Source organism: Tursiops truncatus, chromosome 5 (assembly GCF_011762595.2).
Source record: "Tursiops truncatus isolate mTurTru1 chromosome 5, mTurTru1.mat.Y, whole genome shotgun sequence".
NCBI classification, from domain to species: domain Eukaryota; kingdom Metazoa; phylum Chordata; class Mammalia; order Artiodactyla; family Delphinidae; genus Tursiops; species Tursiops truncatus.
In genome coordinates, this window is record NC_047038.1 from 47,182,575 (window position 1) to 47,200,023 (window position 17,449).

A 17,449-nucleotide genomic window follows, 5' to 3' on the forward strand; every position below is an offset into this window, starting at 1 on the left:
TTTGCTATTGAGTTGTATGAATTCTCTACATATTTAGGTTATTAACCCTCTATCAGATATATGATTTGCAAATATTTTCTCCCATTCTCTTGGTTGCCTTTTCAATATATTGATTATTTTTCTTATTTGTACCTAATTTCACAAAAATTTATATGTATAATGTGTATGTTATATATACGTATACACACACACACTCTTTATATGCTTTTGTTGTTGTTGTTTGATCATTTCAGAAGGAAACCACAGTGCCTTTCATAAGAGAAACGTATAGAAGAATGAATCAAACTTTTGTAATATTAGTTAAGATGTGAAAATAAGTATGGTAAAATTATAAATAAATTGGTGAAAAAGAAATCTTAAAATGACTAGAGTGGTAAGGCAAAGCAGATGCTCCAACTGGCTTCTCTTAAAAATCCCAAGGAGTCTGAGGAACATTATTGCAGCAGACAATGGCATGTGGAAAAGTAACATTTTTTTCATGTACTACATAGTCAACAAATATTTTTGAGTGCCTACTCTGCATCAGGCATTATGGATGAGAGGTCACAGTTCCAGCTTTCAAAATGTTTACAATGCAGAGAATTGAAGCTTTACACACACAGAAATTTTAAAAGCTATATGATAAGTAATAAAATACATATGCATGGAGAAATACATATGCACAGAGAAGGGAATATCTTGATTTCCCTGGGAGACTAAAAGAATCTTGGGGTATGAGGATGTGTTTTGAAGGCAGAGAAATTGTGGGCTTTCTAGACAGTGGAAAGAGCATGTGCAAAGCCCGAGAAAAGTGAAAGAGTCATGTGTCTTTGAGAACTTAAAACAGTTTTAGTTGTTAGAACATAAAGTACAAGCCTAATCTTGAAGAATCACTGTCCTGATGTTAACAGGATACAAGGGGGAATTTTGAGCAGTGTAGTAGTATGATTTGATTTGTTAGTTAGAAAAATCACTCTAACATGGAGTAGAGAATCCACTTGTGATACAAACAGTTACATAAGGCATGATAAAGACAGGCTTAGCAGCAGATACTAGTGAGAAGTTATTCCAAGAAATGACCCAAGTGCTGTTGTGGTTGAGTCACTAAAAACTTCTACAGGAAAGAAATGGAGACCCATCAGATGTAAATAAGACCTATGTAGACTTTAACATAGAAATGAAAACAGCTGGGGCACAAAGTAGTATTCATTCTCAGGTGAATGAAATTGTCACTTTTTTAAAGAATTAAGTTATTGATTTATGGTTGTAAAATCAGCCAGAAAGAGTAAGTTGAAAATTTGTTTGGTTCAAATTCTGCTAGTGATCACAGTGTTATCTGAACTTTAGGGGGAAAATGACGGATGACTTGAACAATAACTCAGTACAGGCATCGGGGAGAAGGCTAGCTGCTATCTATTCACTGAGTAATACTGTTAAACAAATGATGTATAAAGGTAATTTGCATAATGTTTTTAAAACTAAAATTATTACCAAATGGGGGACTTAGCTCAGTGCCTAACTCATATTAAGCGTCCAAGAGGTTTTAGTTATAATGAAAAACAAAGCAGCAAAACTTGCATTTGTCTTTCTTGGATTGCAAAAGAAAAATTATGAAAACTGAGTGTTACTGACATTATGAATCTGTACTCTGTGCCCCTGAAATCGGCGAGCCATGTGTCTTAGCCCATTTTTCCCTCTAAATCTAAATTATGTGATTCTGTGTATTGAATGTACTTTTCTTTTGCATTTGAGTGTGTCCATGTAAATATATACATAAAAATTTTAACACTCATTCAGAAGTTCATTGCCTGAAATATGAGGTCAATAGGAACTCACACACACACACATTTTTGTTTTGCTTTAAATGCTTAAAGACCAAATGGAAAAAGAATTATTTTTATTATGAAAACATCAATTGAATTTGCACTGAGGGAAATGTCCCCAGAATGACATCACAAGAAATAAAATAAGATAAAGGAAGTGGACAATTTTCAGGAACAAGTCATCCCAACATAGGGATTGCTGATAATCAATTAGGATGGACAGAGTCTTAAGGCAAAAATGCTAGCTATATGCAAAGTATGTCTCTCTAGAGGCCAATATTCACTCAGCTGTTAAAAATATTTGTTAAACTTAAAAAGTCCTGGAAATCGCAATTACATAACAGCAATAATATTCTAGTCTAAGATAATCTTGGGTCATTTTATGTAGAGACATCTGAAGGATTTCAATGGCATGCATTTACTGCTCAAGTTAGAAGTAATATTCCAAAAATATAAAGTACTTACTTTAGAACTATTATGTAATAGGCAAGAGGATCCCTGATGTCAAAGTAATATCGCTGCTTCCTCCTTTACAAATGCAGGACTGGTGTTACCTATGATGAGAATATTTGGCTACACTCAGCAGTCCATGACTCAAAAACTAAAGTCATTCTGCAGCTCCAGCCTTCACCCCATTAAATCTGTTCTGTTCTTTGGCAGCTGTTTTTGCCATTTACGTTAAAAGCAGATGGGGAAAATGCAAAGAACTGTCAGTTTTATTGCCATGTATAATCAGCATCTGGGCTGTATGTTACAGGAACACTCAATCCAAACTCATACTTTACTGGTGGTGTAAAAACTTTTTTTGAGTTTTTCAGTTTTCAAATTAGAGTAAGGGCTCTATTTTAATCATGTTGATCATGGAAATAGCAACCATTTGTATTTTTTTTTCAGCCTCCATGTATGTGAATGATGCTTGAGTGTATGTGTTTAATAGACAGTTGGGAGTTATCTGCAAAACTGTTTTGCTAATTTGTTTTAAAATGTGTTTTGGAACCATAAATGTTTATTTCACATTAGAGATCAAGTCATGTGTCAGATTTATTCCTTTCTATAATCTGTGTGTATATGTGTGACTAATACATGCTATAGACATTATATTATATAATGCCATATATTATATGTTACATGTATACACATATATATCCTCATTTTAATTTTTTCCACTATTTTTTGAGCAGGAGAAAACGTACCATATATGTTTCTTTACATCTCATAATTTTTACCAAAACATTTATAGTAGGTTTTATTTTCTCATTTTTCAGAAAGAGAAACTGAGACACAGAGAAACAAACAGTAACTTTTGCAAGGTCCACAGAGCTAATCAGTGGCAGATTCTGAATTTAATCCAAGTCTGTATAAAGCTCATACTTTTAATCACTAAACTCCACTTTTTATCTTTATGTCGATACATATACAAAACATAAATACCTCTTGGGAGAGCTATTTCAGCTTTGGCATGTGGATGTTATTTTTTATAGTTTATCAAGATAATTTAATTTGAAAAATATTGAAACGAATGCCTGAGTATTGAAAGCTTAGTGAGTCGAAAGTGTCATTTAAAATAAACTAATGTTGTTTAATATAGTGTAAATGTCTTCAGAACTAGTTGGAATATTTAACTACCCAATTACACTGTATGTTGTATACTTTCCTGATGTAAGATCTGCTAATTGATAACCATGGTAAAGTATTTATATGCCACAGAGCCCAGCTATACCTGCACATAATTTCCAGGTTTTAAGTGTCCACAGTATTACAGCAGAGAGATTTACTGATAATTTCCCGTTTTCTACCATCTTTGAAATAGGCACCAGAAAAGTGACGTATATTGATAGCTATTCATTCTTTAGGAACTCTAAAAGTGTGAAGACATATATTTCTTTAAAAAAAAAAGCAGTAGAGAACAAGAGAAAAAGATATATGGGAGCAGGAGGAAAAAGTTCTTTTTATTGGTTAAACATACTTGTGAATTTTTTGATTGGAACAGTTAGAAAACTGTCTTCTAACTAAAATTGAACTTCTAACTAAAGTTTCCTTCTTGTTTTGATGAAGTGTAGCAGCAGATTGCTTTGAGATATACGTACATACAGCGATGAAATGTTTTGGAATTGTTCACATACATTCCGTGGAGAAAAAGGTTCTGGCTCCTTTTATATGAAAAAGTCTTCCTTTATCATATGGGGTTTATAAAATTTTCTCCCTCTCTTACTCAGTTTTCTAAATCTATTTTTACTTTGAAATTTAAAATATTAATTTTTTTTTTTTTATGAAGGGCTAGCATTTGGAAGGCTCTTAATTATGGTGGATTTTATCTACAGCAAGCAAATATATCTCAGCCATTACACTATCTCTTTTTGTAACCCTGGAATTTTTTGTTTGTTTGTTTTTGTTTTTTTTATGATTGTGGATGTCTGTTTCTTATACTTTTTTCCAATGTTTGCTTCTTATATTTTGAAGCTGTGTTATTAGGTATATAATTTTTTTAACATCTTTATTGGAGTATAATTGCTTTACAATGGTGTGTTAGTTTCTGCTGTATAACAAAGTGAATCAGCTATACGTATACATATATCCCCATATCCCCTCCCTCTTGCATCTCCCTCCCACCCTCCCTATCCCACCCCTCTAGGTGGTCACAAAGCACCGAGCTGATCTCCCTGTGCTATGCAGCTGCTTCCCATTTGCTATCTATTTTACATTTGGCAGTGTATATATGTCAATGCTACTCTCTCACTTTGTCCCAGCTTACCCTTCCTTTTTTTTTAACCTTCACCTGAAAACTCTAATATTTTTCGTCCGTATTTTTTATAATCTGGTTTTACTAGTCCCCTCTCTTGTTTTAGGAGGAAGGGCAACATTTGTGATGTGTGTTGTTTGTAGTTTGTCAAATACATTATGAGGTTCTTGTAATGAAACACAGAAATTATTTATCCTAGAGACCTAGAAGTTTACAGGAATTACACATTAGTTTATTGTTTGTCCACTGAAAACAAGAAAATGGACATTTTTAAACGTTTTAAAACTTATGGTTTGACATCTATCAGTGGTAGAATATTTCCCTGCATGAGAATCTGTCTCTGTGAATGAAGGAGGCAATTATGTTGTGCCTTAATGGACTGCTAGACAGTGCCATAAAAACCAATTAGCTGCTGAGTCAATGTAAATAACCATATAAGCTTCGTTTGAAATATTCTTTTTTTGGAACAAGGTTGGAAGTAAATAGATAAATAAAGAAAAGCAAGCAAATCCATTGTACATGTCATTGTTCAGCTTTCTGTTGCATATGTTGTAAATGATATGGTTTGCCATATGTAGATTAAGTCATGGGATATTGCAATAAGGAATAATACCTGCAGTATTGCTATATTATGTTTGTTATTTTTGCATATAAAATTAAATATGTTTTCATCATGAATTCTCTTTGTTTTGTAACTTTTTGAACATGCATTTTCTAAAAAAAATAGATGGCCCACTTATATCTTTTTGTTTTGTTTGCTTTAGCAGGAATAGTTATCAATGAAATTAACTGCAGATTCAGCACAAACTAAGTTACAATAAAATATATTTAAGGGCTTCCCTGGTGGCGCAGTGGTTGAGAGTCCGCCTGCCAATGCTAGGGGACACAGGTTCGTGCCCCGGTCCGGGAAGATCCCACATGCCGCGGAGCGGCTAGACCCGTGAGCCATGGCCGCTGAGCCTGCGCATCTGGAGCCTGTGCTCCGCAATGGGAGAGGCCATAACAGTGGGAGGCCCGCGTACCATAAAAAATATATATATATATATATATATATATTTAAAAGCCATTAGAACAATTAGTGATCATTATAAGTATTCTAGGTTCTGAGACTTTAAAATAAATGAATTTTAAAATTTCTAAAGAAGTTTTTTAATTATATTAAGCGATGGAATTAGTTTGACCACATTTGTAAGTTAATGTTATTGACATTTCAGAAGTCTCAGTACTGAATATCTCATTTTTAAAAAAACTTATATTGAACAAATTAGTTGGAAATGTAACTGTAAAACCGGACACTTTATCAATAAAACGTCCATGAGGGTATAAATGTATCTGCTTTTGATCACCATTGAATTCCAATTATGTAATACAATATGTTGCACAGGGCCGGCATTAAATATTTGCAGATTGAATGAATGAATGAATAATTGCTGATTCCTTATTTTCAAGAAACTGAAATTATATTTACAAAAAGTAATTGTATGGTCTAGTTTTGCATGACTGTTGAAAGAAACCTGCTAGACACTAAGAATTTTTATTTTTTCTCATATCGCATTATATTATTTTGAGAAAGTCTTTAACAAAATGAAATGATGTTTCATTGGCCTGGATTTGAAGAAAGTCCTTTAATCAAGAGTATTCCATCTATAGCTTGTTTTTACTATATTTTCGTCGATTACATTTTAAACTTCTTAAAATCCAACTACAAGAATGGATCACAGCAAAAAAAGTGTGTCTCTAAACCATTAATTCATAATGTTCTAATCAATAATGTAACAGTGAAATGATTAAAATATCCTTTGCTATACTTAGAGCTTTTGAAAAAAGTAACCCTTTCTTAAGACCTAGATAAATAATCCATATGAAGGAAATTCGTATTTGCTTCATGAGATTTATTTCTTGTCTTCTAGGGTAAATCTGCCCCTTAGGGGCCAATAATCCGGTGGAGGAAGGATATGTGAAAAATAAATAGAATGAAGTCAGATAAGAGCAGAGGAGTTTAGAAGAAAATGCCCTTGAGCAGAGAGAAATATACAATTAACCATACCTAAGAAAGTAAAGGAAAGCTTCAAAAGGAGGCTGTGCTCTAGTCATCTTAAAATAACTAAACAATATTATTAATATTGATGTGAAATTATTAACTTCAACGGCTAACAATAAGGAATGATTAAGGAAATACGGCACATTTTGACAATTGAGTTGTCATGAAAACATTAAAAATAATGTCTTCCAAAAATTTTAATGATATAGGAAAACATGGATGATATGATGTTGAGTGTAAAGGAGTCAAGTCAAAATTCTCTGTACAGTAAGATTTTAATTATATAAAGTAAATATGCGTGCAGAAAAACTAAAGTAAGATTCACGGATCTGAGTACTGTAATATGAGTGATTTTAATTTGCTTCCTTAACATATTTCATAAATAGCTTAAGTTTAAGTTTTTCTTTAATGTGAACAAAATAACTTCTGCTTTCTGGACTAATATTGCAAGTTACAGAAAAGATTTTACCTTTTTGTGAGAGAACAAGGTACAGAAACTTGGGGAATAACTCAATTTGGAGGACTAGAAAATGAAGCCATAAATAGAAAGAGAAAAGCAGAGCGAGAATCAGGAACATATAGAGTCACATCCAAGGGAGGAAGGATTGTTCACAATATCATATGCTACAGTGAGTTCAAGAGCAGTGAAGACTGGGGAAACCCATTACCTTTAGAGACAAGGAGGTCAGAGGGTGAACACTGAGACTGTTGAAGAAAACATGTTATTGTAATATAAGGCCTTTGAATCAGAAAGGACCGTAATTTAAGCAATTTGACTTTACCTCCTAGTGATATTTTATTTATGTTGATCTGATGTCCATTAAATGCTTGTAATACATATAATGTCAAAGTATTGCCAACATTCAATAAAAATGAATCACTGTATATGACACATATATAGCCTATATATGGCCTCTCTCTATATATAATATTTATACATAAATATACCAATATAAATGTATATACATATATGTGTATTTTTTATATATATATTTTTAATTTGGGCAAGAAAATGGAGCTCATGCCAGGTATTTCAACAGAGGGATTTAATATGACAAATGAGTTAAACAGCTCTAGAAAGTGAAACAAATTAGAAAGCTGCTTCCACCCCCAGGGCTACAGAGAACTAAGAAGTTGATGATATACAAAGTTAGGATCTGGCCCTTAGCAGGAGCTAAAATTAAGGAAGAGATGAGACCACTGCTGAGGACATATCCTGAGGCAGAAAAGGAGAGAATACCCTGGCTTCTCCCTTCGTCCCCCCTTGGGTCTCCCACCAGTGCCTCTCACTGATGAAGTCTCACAAAAGCCAGTTAGCAACTGAGCCTGGACTAAATGGTTCACAGGAGTCAGCTCTCTGGGATACAGAGCAGAAGCGAGGAGAAGGGATGGGAAATGTGTATTAGCATATTTATATGGGTAGAAATGAGGCTGAGAGACAACATTTTTTGATGGACTAAAATATTTACCAAAACACCCTGTGAAATATACTGTTTTGTGTCTTTCATAACTAGATGGGTAAAATCTTGTCTTCCTTTGATAGCAGAACCATGGAATAGATAATGTTAGAGGGTTATTTTCACCTCTCAGATTTTAGTGCATCATAAAACCACGGCAGTTGTGTTTAAATGCACTTTGCTGCAGTGGTTTTCACATGAAATATTCACATAATGGTTTGACAGAGTCCAGACAGTTTTACTGAAAATATCTGTAGCACTTATAAATTTAGAATGTAGGATTTTTGCCTCAGAAGAAGCTTCAAAATTAATTTTCTGCATATAACAATTCTTTCAAGCTATAATATGCTTTCTGTAGAGGAAATGGTTTATAAAATTTAGTGTTCAACCATAATGTCTTTTGTGGAAGAGTTATAGTTATCTGTAAAACATGTTCTACATCTTTTCAATGTTACAACATATTTCTTCCTGATATTGAAGTTAGCAAAACGTACTCCCAACTTAGCTTCTTACAGGTGTTCTTTCTTTTATACAAACTCCAGACTTAAATATTAATGAACTTGTAATGCCTAAAAAATCAGATTATTTTTATTGTTTTTAGAGTTGCTTTGTTTTTATTCCCAATCTTGTACCACATTTAGGGCAGAGCACAATTAATTTTAGTAGTCTTTTTTGAGAAAAAAAAGAAAATATCACTTATAAAGCATATCACCTTTGCTTCTTGACATGGCTTGAATTAAACATATCTGGGAGCTCACATTTCTATTTAAAACTTAATTTTTTTTTCATTGCAGACGTTTGGAACAGAACTCAATCAAGGTCATTCCTCCTGGAGCTTTCTCACCATATAAAAAGCTTAGAAGAATGTGAGTGAATAATATTCTGAAATCAGTGTAATTTTTAAAAATTATACAAGTCATGACCATGCGAAGACATCCATTTAAGTATGAATAAGTACTTGACAGATTAAATATTAAATGATGTGACTATCTGTTGCTAGTTCTATAATATTGTAATGTTAAAAGCTAAACTATTAATTTTTAAAGTTCTCTGTAATTTAGCATATTAATTCACACTAGTGTGAATGTACGTGGTCAATATATTATGCAATCAAATTCTTAAATATTCTATTTTCAAAAATAACACATGCCATCTTTAATAATAATTTAGGAAAATAGCCAATAATTGATTTAAAAGTGTGATTTTTTTTTAAATTTAGGATGCTTCAGACGTTTCATGTTGCAAATTTTATATATGTATTGATAGGTGCAAAACTGACATGCAAAGGCAATAAATAGCTTTCTCCTGCAGTAAATCTCACTGATATTCTATTTAGTTTAACCTAACCTATTTTTAATCTTAGCGACCTGAGCAATAATCAGATCTCTGAGCTAGCACCAGATGCTTTCCAAGGACTACGCTCTCTGAATTCACTGTAAGTATTGACCACATCACTGAAGGAAAGCAGCATGCACAAGGAATAGTGGCTCTAGTTTTAAATTTGGATTTAAGGGATATACTCTTACAGTTTTTTATTATGAATTATTAATAATAATTAGTATGAATCTTTAGTGAATTTCATCATTTTTATGGAGAACTGCTACCTGCCACTAAAATTAGCCAATTTTTAGGGGTATATATTTTAAGGTTTGACAGTTCTGCTGTTTAGAGAGCAAGAGTATGAGCCCCTTTTTTGACATTGTTTTCTTTCTGAAGTAAAGGGAAAATGTTTATTTTGGGGTGCTCTGGTCAGTGTTGTGTTGATAATCCTTAAGCCCATAGCCGCTGTCTCTGGGGACAATTACAGTCCCCTTTAGAATGATGTTGGGCGAAGTCTTGCAGAGAACAGTAGAAGACAACCATTGAGAGGGCCCCCCAACCCCTGCTTCATCACCTAAAGACTTCCCTGACAGACCAGCTTTAATCTCTCAAAGAGCAAAGATAAGAAGGTATGAGAGCTTTTTAATGTCAAAAGGACTTCCAGGGAGATAGCTATGTAAATTAAAGTGGTTCTGAAGTGAATTTATAAAGGCCATTATTCCTTCAAACTTGTACAAAGTCTTCAGAAGTCCACCGAGTAGAGTTAGCTTTTATTTCAAATTTTAATTTTAAAGTTTGGAAATGAAATCTGGTATTTTTTTAAGGGGTGATGCTTAGAGAAGGGTTCTTATTGTTGTAAATTACTGCAGGGCACTTAGAAACTTCAGAAGTCAATGGTAGCCAGTGAGAATTTCAGGATACACATGTGTGATACTCAGATAAACACCTTTGGTTTATATAACAGTTTACATTCATACCAAGGGGAGGAGATGGACCAGCTCTTCTGGGCACATGGATGTTCAAGTTGCTATGCTGGTCTGCGCAGAAAACTGCAGTTTTCTTTGAAGAAAAAAATGGAAAACTATCACTTCACCTGCAATGTCTGCCTAGGTTCATTTCTGTTTGGTTTTTGTTTTGGATTTTTATTTTAATAGATGAAGTCCAAGACCAGGGAAACAACTATTGGCAGAAAGTGTAAAGTACAGTCATGCACTGTTCTCAGGGTGGGCTGTCAGATTCTAAAATCGCAAAGCGCAATGCAAAACTCTATTACATCACCCAAATTGTCCGTAAAGTACATACCATCCTGGACAGTAATACTATCCAAAGTAAACAGAGCCAACCTCCCAGCCATACAAAAGGACAGAACAAAAGTCAAGTCAGTGTACAAAGTCTTGGTCCTTCAAGTATCTGTGCCTCAAAGATAACCATTAAATGTCAAAAAAAGAGAGAAATGGATGGAGAATTCTGATTTATATCTGCTTGCTTGCAGAGTTTACTGTTAAGTTCTACTGCCTTAATGATGTTGACACTTGTGGTTGTGAGAATTAAATGGTAAAAAGAAATAATAAGATAAATAAAAGAGTAATCATTTTAATTTTGTTAATTAATCATTCATCACAGTAAATTACATTATATTTATTAAATATATATTTATTATAATTAATGATTATAACTTATGTACTAATCTACATATATAATAAACTAATGGCAAATTGGAAAAGAAATGACAACACATGTAAAAGAACTTGTTTGCTGAATTGGGATCTTAGTCTTCAAGATCATAGCTCTCATGTACATAGTTCTTTTGGAAAGCTATAGAAAAGCATTATCTTTCCTTGTAGAACTGCATTTCAGTCAGGACGCTAAGTCACTGAGGAATTTCTAGTTCAAATCATAGCAGTACATGGAAAAGTAGGAACCTTTTTCCAGAAGTGGAATACCCACATAATGCCTTATAACATTATAAAACAGAAAAGCTAGGAGAAAATCAAATAGCTGTGATATCACAGAGAAAGTCCATATATTATAACTAATATCATTTTCCTCTTTGTGTTCATGTTCTGAATTGACCTTCCAAAGATTAAATTATTTACCCCCTCCATAAGATATATAACTACCCGGATTTGCAATCACCCTTTTCTTCATTTAAACACAATCATAAATTCAACAGAAATGTATTTGGGCCCCTCTTGTGTACTAGTCCCCACGTGAGTGAACGAAACACCAAAATCCCTCCCTCATGGAGGTGACCAATGATAAAGTAAACTATGGACAGAAAATATAGTATATCTGATGATACAGGTGCTATGAAGGAAAACTAAGAAAGGAAAGGGGATAAGGAATGCTAGAGGAGGGGAGAGCTAAAATTTTAAATAGAACAATTAACAAAGGCCCCCCAGGAAAGTGATATTGGGCAAAGATCTGAAGATTGGGATTGTAGGAGTGAGCTCTGCAGAGATATGGAGAAAGAGCATTCAAGACAGAGGGAACAGGGCTTCCCTGGTGAAGCAGTGGTTGAGAATCCGCCTGCCAATGCAGGGGACCCGGGTTCGAGCCCTGGTACGGGAAGATCCCACATGCCGTGGAGCAACTAAGCCTGTGCACCACAACTGCTGAGCCTGTGCTCTAGAGCCCGCGAGCCACAACTGCTGAGCCCACATGCCACAACTACTGAAGCCCGTGCTCCTAGAGCCTGTGCTCTGCAACAAGAGAAGCCACTGCAATGAGAAGCCCGTGCACCGCGACAAAGAGTAGCCCCCGCTCGCCGCAGCTAGAGAAAGCCCCGCATGCAGCAACGAAGACCCAATGCAGCCATAAATAAATAAATAAATTAAATAAAATTATTAAAAAAAACAGAGGGAACAGCTAAATACTGAGGCTCTGAGGTAGGAGTGTGCGGAGTGTTTCAAGACAGAGCAAGAAAAAGTCAGTATGACTTGAGGGGAGCAGATGCTTGAAATTAAAATAATGAAAAGGTTGCAGTTGTTGGTAATGGCAAGGTCTCGGGTACAGCCACGAGGATAGAGGGGTAAATATGGTGAAAGACAGGTTGCTGGAAAAGAGTCATGTTGGAGACTGAAATAGTGAGCCAGGAGTTTAAGTCTTCCAGAAAGGGGTGAAGTGACTTAGGTGTATGTAGATTAACTGCAAGAGGGATGCAAATAGGCCACATTTATTTCTTTAAATGAGGTGTTTACTTGTACAAGTTGCTTTTATATGTCTTACTGCAGCTGTACTCAATTATATAGCCGGCTTAATTTAATCACTACATTTGCTAAAGAAGCGAAATATTTAAAGGTGGTATGTTGCCAAATACCTCTAATGCATTTTATTTAATAAATTGATATTTTATTCAATTACCAAAATAGTATATGTTAGAGAAAACTGGATTTCATCTATTGAGTGTTTTTTAAGGTCCCTCCTATTAAATTCATTAACATTTATTTTTATTAACATTTATTTTGTTACATATTATTATATATCACTATTATATATATTATATACTACTATTATATATTAACATATTTTATTATATAACAGTGTATTACGTATTATTAACAAAATATCATTCAAAATACATGCATCTATGAAATCATTTTATCCTCAGGGCATTTTATTACTTTCACTGTGACATCAACAAAATTTCTATAATATTTAATAATCATTTCTTAAGAACTTGGCGTACAAGTACATTTAGCATTGCCTCTAAACATTTTTTATTTTTCATTTACTGGTTGGATTTATATTATATTATAATTATATATATTTATATTAACAAAATAACTTAATATTAAGCGTTATAGCAGTGCAGCATAGTGGCTAAGCATATCTCCTTTAGAATGCTGGATGGCTTGTATTCGAATACTGGCTCTAACTCACTGGTACACAGAGCTAGTTACTATTTTCTCTGTTCTTCAGTTATCTCATCTCTAAGATGGGGATGAGATTATTCCTCTCCTGGCTTTGTTAAAAACACAGAGTAAACTTTCAAGAGATATTACAATAAGACCATGGCAAATTCTTCTCCTGATTCTTATCAATGTGTATGATTTTGGATTTTAATTATCCCAGGGAATTTTTATGCCCAAGATCCTCAGAATATGATTTTCCCCTCTTCTTACTTTTTCATTAACCTTTTACAAACTATTGTAGTTCACTAATTCTTATTTCCTCTCTTCACTAACCAGCTCACAAATTCCACAGGGGTCTATAGTGTAAGGCTTGATTGCTGTATTTGCATTTCCTACAGGCTTTTCTTGGACTGATGTTAACTGTCCAGCACAGTACCTTGCATTTACCACTGGTTTTCATTGAAAATGTAGCGACCTCTGCTTTCTCTTTACTGTACTCTCTTTAAATTTGCTTAGTGTTTTAATTCTCAAGTACACGTGGTTTTTCATTTATAAGTAAGTATAGCTCTTTAACATTTATTTGGATAGTAAGTCTGCCCATTGCACCTTTTTCATGATAGCCATCATGTAGGTTTCTATTTTGGACATTTTTTCTCTTTAGTAGGAGTTCTGTCTTCTGCTTTCAGCAAGGGCAGGAGAAGTCAAAGACTGGCCAGCAGTGGTTGCTGTGTCTTATTGTCCCAGTATTGAAACACCAGAGTGAAACTCGGTTTAGTATTCTTAGCCTCCCTTCTTGTAGCAGGTACAAAAGCTGCCATAAGATTTCCCTGTTGTTTCAAACGACTATAAAAAATTCTCTATCAGCATAACTGTACTGTATATAGAATGGCAAATATAAGCCATGTATAAGAAAACTGTAGAAAAGCTACCCAATTTGTCATTCTTGGTATTTGGAAATTGTGCGTATTACTCATGTATTTATTTTCTTTTCACCTGAATTATTTTTATCTTGATTTTTAAAAATTTTCCTTCCCTCTTATGAGTGTAGCAAGATTCTCATTGACCCTCTTGCAGTTTGTATCTTTATGTGATGATACTCCTTTCCCTCATTTTTATAGACTTTGGCCCTATTTTCTTGGCTGCCATCCAATTGTTCTGTCCTGGTCTTTGGACTTTTGATATTTTTAAATCCCTTTTTCCTTCCTACCATTTCGATCTCACTGTGTGTAAAAAAACTATTCAGCCCTAGTATTGCTATACCGTTTTGTAGAGAAATCTCATCCCCATCATATCAAGTATTTATTATAATATTTTTATGATAGTCCATATACCCAATTATACCTACACTTACAGATTTCCTACATCCTTTTGTGATTTTCTTCTTTTTCTCCCCTGTACCCAAATTGTCTCATTAATAGTAAACATCTATTTTCTTATCATGATCTTAAAGAAAACAGAATGATTTGTTGGAAAAGAAAATGTTCACACTGTAAGTATGTCACACTGTCTAGCTAATCCTCCTTTTGTGCTATTTGAACCAACCTTTGAAACAAAAGACCCAAGTGAACAACCTACTAAATTACTCACCCTTTGATTCTAATGTGGGTTCCCCACAGTTCTTACACATCCTGTTTCCTTTTTAGATCTCGATGGGTTCAAAATGTGAAACTCCTTCAATATTCAAAATAGCCCTTTTGGGTGTCTCTTCGAAGCCATACCTTTTATTCATCTCAGTTGTATCAGCGGCTGGCACACAGGCCAATGGTGAACATTGAACAAGTAACAGCTGGATTCAGTTTAATTGGGCACGAAGCCTAGAACCTGGCAAAGTTCCTGGCACATAATGAGTGTACGATACCTATTGCTGAGTGCATTACTTGAATGATATTCCGTTGAATATCCCGAATTGGTGCCACCTTGATCTGATCATTTGTTCCCTAAAGCCCTCTCTTTTCTTATTCTTGACCTTAAGATATATATTATTATTGCTCTACCCTTTCTTAACGCCCTTACCTCCTTGAGCCTGACAATGTAGAATTCTCTCTTTTGTTCTTGTATTTTTAAAATTGTTTCTTCTCTAATTGTGTTAAGTTTTTAAAAAGATCTATATTCTACACAAATGAATTTTTATGTTATACTGTATAACTATACCACTGGAATCTATACAAATGAAATGTCACATTGTACAGCATAGCACGCAGCTTTATTTGTTCCCTTAAGAATTTTCTTCATATTTTGTAATATATCCCACATCTCACTGACATCTTAAAAGGCAATAGCTTTTTCCTCACTCTGATTCATCTCTCTTGCATTATTTTCCTCCTTTTCAAACAGAAATCATGTACAGCTGCCAAACATATTAATTATTTTGATTCTCATTTTGGCTTTTTCCTCCACATTTTTTTTTTACATCTTTATTGGAGTATAATTGCTTTACAATGGTGTGTTAGTTTCTGCTTTATAACAAAGTGAATCAGTTATACATATACATATGTTCCCATATCTCTTCCCTCTTGCGTCTCCCTCCCTCCCACCCTCCTCCACATTTTATGACATCATTTATTTCTTTTCCAAAAGAATACTTCTGACTTTTTAAGGTAATTTATGCCCATCCTAGAGAATATTTTAAAAATAAAGACAGTATATATAGATTCAAATTCAAATGACCTCTGGACAGTAAGTCACTTACCATCTAGAGATTTTCCACTTTTTTTTCTATGTATATATGTATATATTCTTCTAAACAAAGTTAAAATTATACTATAGTATATTCTTTTGTATTATGCTCTTTTAAACTTAGTGTTGTATCATGAATACTTTCATTTCACTAAATATTCTTCAGAACATGATTTTTATCAATGTGAAATATATATTTAGCCAATCCCCTTCTTTGGAACTTGGATACACTTTATTTGTATTTAACTTTTCACTGTTATAAATTATTCCATGAACAACATTTGACAGATAAAATATTGTGTTTGTCTCCGATTTTTTTCTTAAACTCTTGAGAGAAACTACTAAGTTAAAATTTATATAAACATCTTTATGACTCTTGATACATGTTGTCAAATTGTTCCTCTAAAAATATAATTTCTGTCCTTTCCTACACATAATTGTGGTCCTCCGCTTTTGAGGCCTGAGAATAGAGGGGCATCATTGCAGATCTGTGGTCAATAGCCAACATGATGAGTCAATCATTTTCATTTATTTGCTGTTGAAATCCCCTCATTTCACCCTTTCTGTGAATACATTAATTTATTCCTTAATTTGTTCCTGTGCTAATTTATTACTCATTTTACTCTTCAAACAATATTCACTCATCAATCCAATGTTAGAACATCACTGTGTGTCAAAACCTAGGCACCAGGTATGCTGAAGTAATTAAGTCATGGTCCCTGCACTTTGTGGCTACACTTAGTGGCTAATCAGAGGTAGGGACATGATAATACATTCCTATTCATATTTCTTTGGGGAACATACATTTTAAAAATTCTCCTGTATCAATATTAATGATCACTGTCTTCACAAATCTTACATTTCTTATGCATATACATTATATGTTTAAAACGAAAATTTTACACTTATGTGGATTCCTTTCACTGTTTTCCATTATGATAATCCTAAACCTCATCCCTTTAAAGAACAGTAGGTTCCACATTTGCTGTTCTCCTTTGTTATATACTGTGTGCTCTCATTACATATGAACTGTGTGTGCGTGTGTGTGTGTGTGTAGAAACACATGACAATTTAACAGTGGACATTTCTATGAAAGGGAAATAAAATTATAAATTATGTTAATTTTTTTGTTTTTCTATGTTTTCCAAACTTTCTACCATAAGCTATGTCTAATCTATAATCAGGGAAAAAACATTTGCAAATTGAAGTTTGTTTACTCAACTATGGCTTTTATGACGTATGGAGCTTACTAACCTCCTATATGCCTGAATACATATGTTTGGCTGAATTTGTTTTGCTGGTTGATGTCTAATTTTCTTGTTTGTTCAAATCATGTTTTTCCAGTGTCCTCTATGGAAATAAAATCACAGAACTCCCAAAAAGTTTATTTGAAGGACTGTTTTCCTTACAGCTACTGTAAGTATTTGATTGTTTCTGATCTGTTGAACCCAAATATATATTTTAGCCAGTGTACCATCTCGTATTTCATGGAGGCTTCAGAAAAATTTGACCCAAAATGACATAGCTTAATGAAATGGAAAAGATTAGTCTAGTGAAGC

At 33.8% G+C, this 17,449-nt stretch overlaps 1 protein-coding gene across 5 annotated transcripts in view; it reads left to right on the forward strand.

The window, feature by feature from the left end:
• The window catches only part of SLIT2 (slit guidance ligand 2), a 383,800-nt gene that overhangs the window by 271,248 nt on the left and 95,103 nt on the right, over positions 1 to 17,449 (forward strand). For all 5 annotated transcript variants that reach the window (XM_033856893.2, XM_019928425.3, XM_019928427.3 and 2 more), the window contains 3 exons: positions 8,835 to 8,906; positions 9,404 to 9,475; positions 17,235 to 17,306. In XM_033856893.2, the coding sequence (XP_033712784.1) occupies positions 8,835 to 8,906; positions 9,404 to 9,475; positions 17,235 to 17,306 (216 nt within the window). The remainder of the gene's footprint in view (positions 1 to 8,834; positions 8,907 to 9,403; positions 9,476 to 17,234; positions 17,307 to 17,449) is intronic.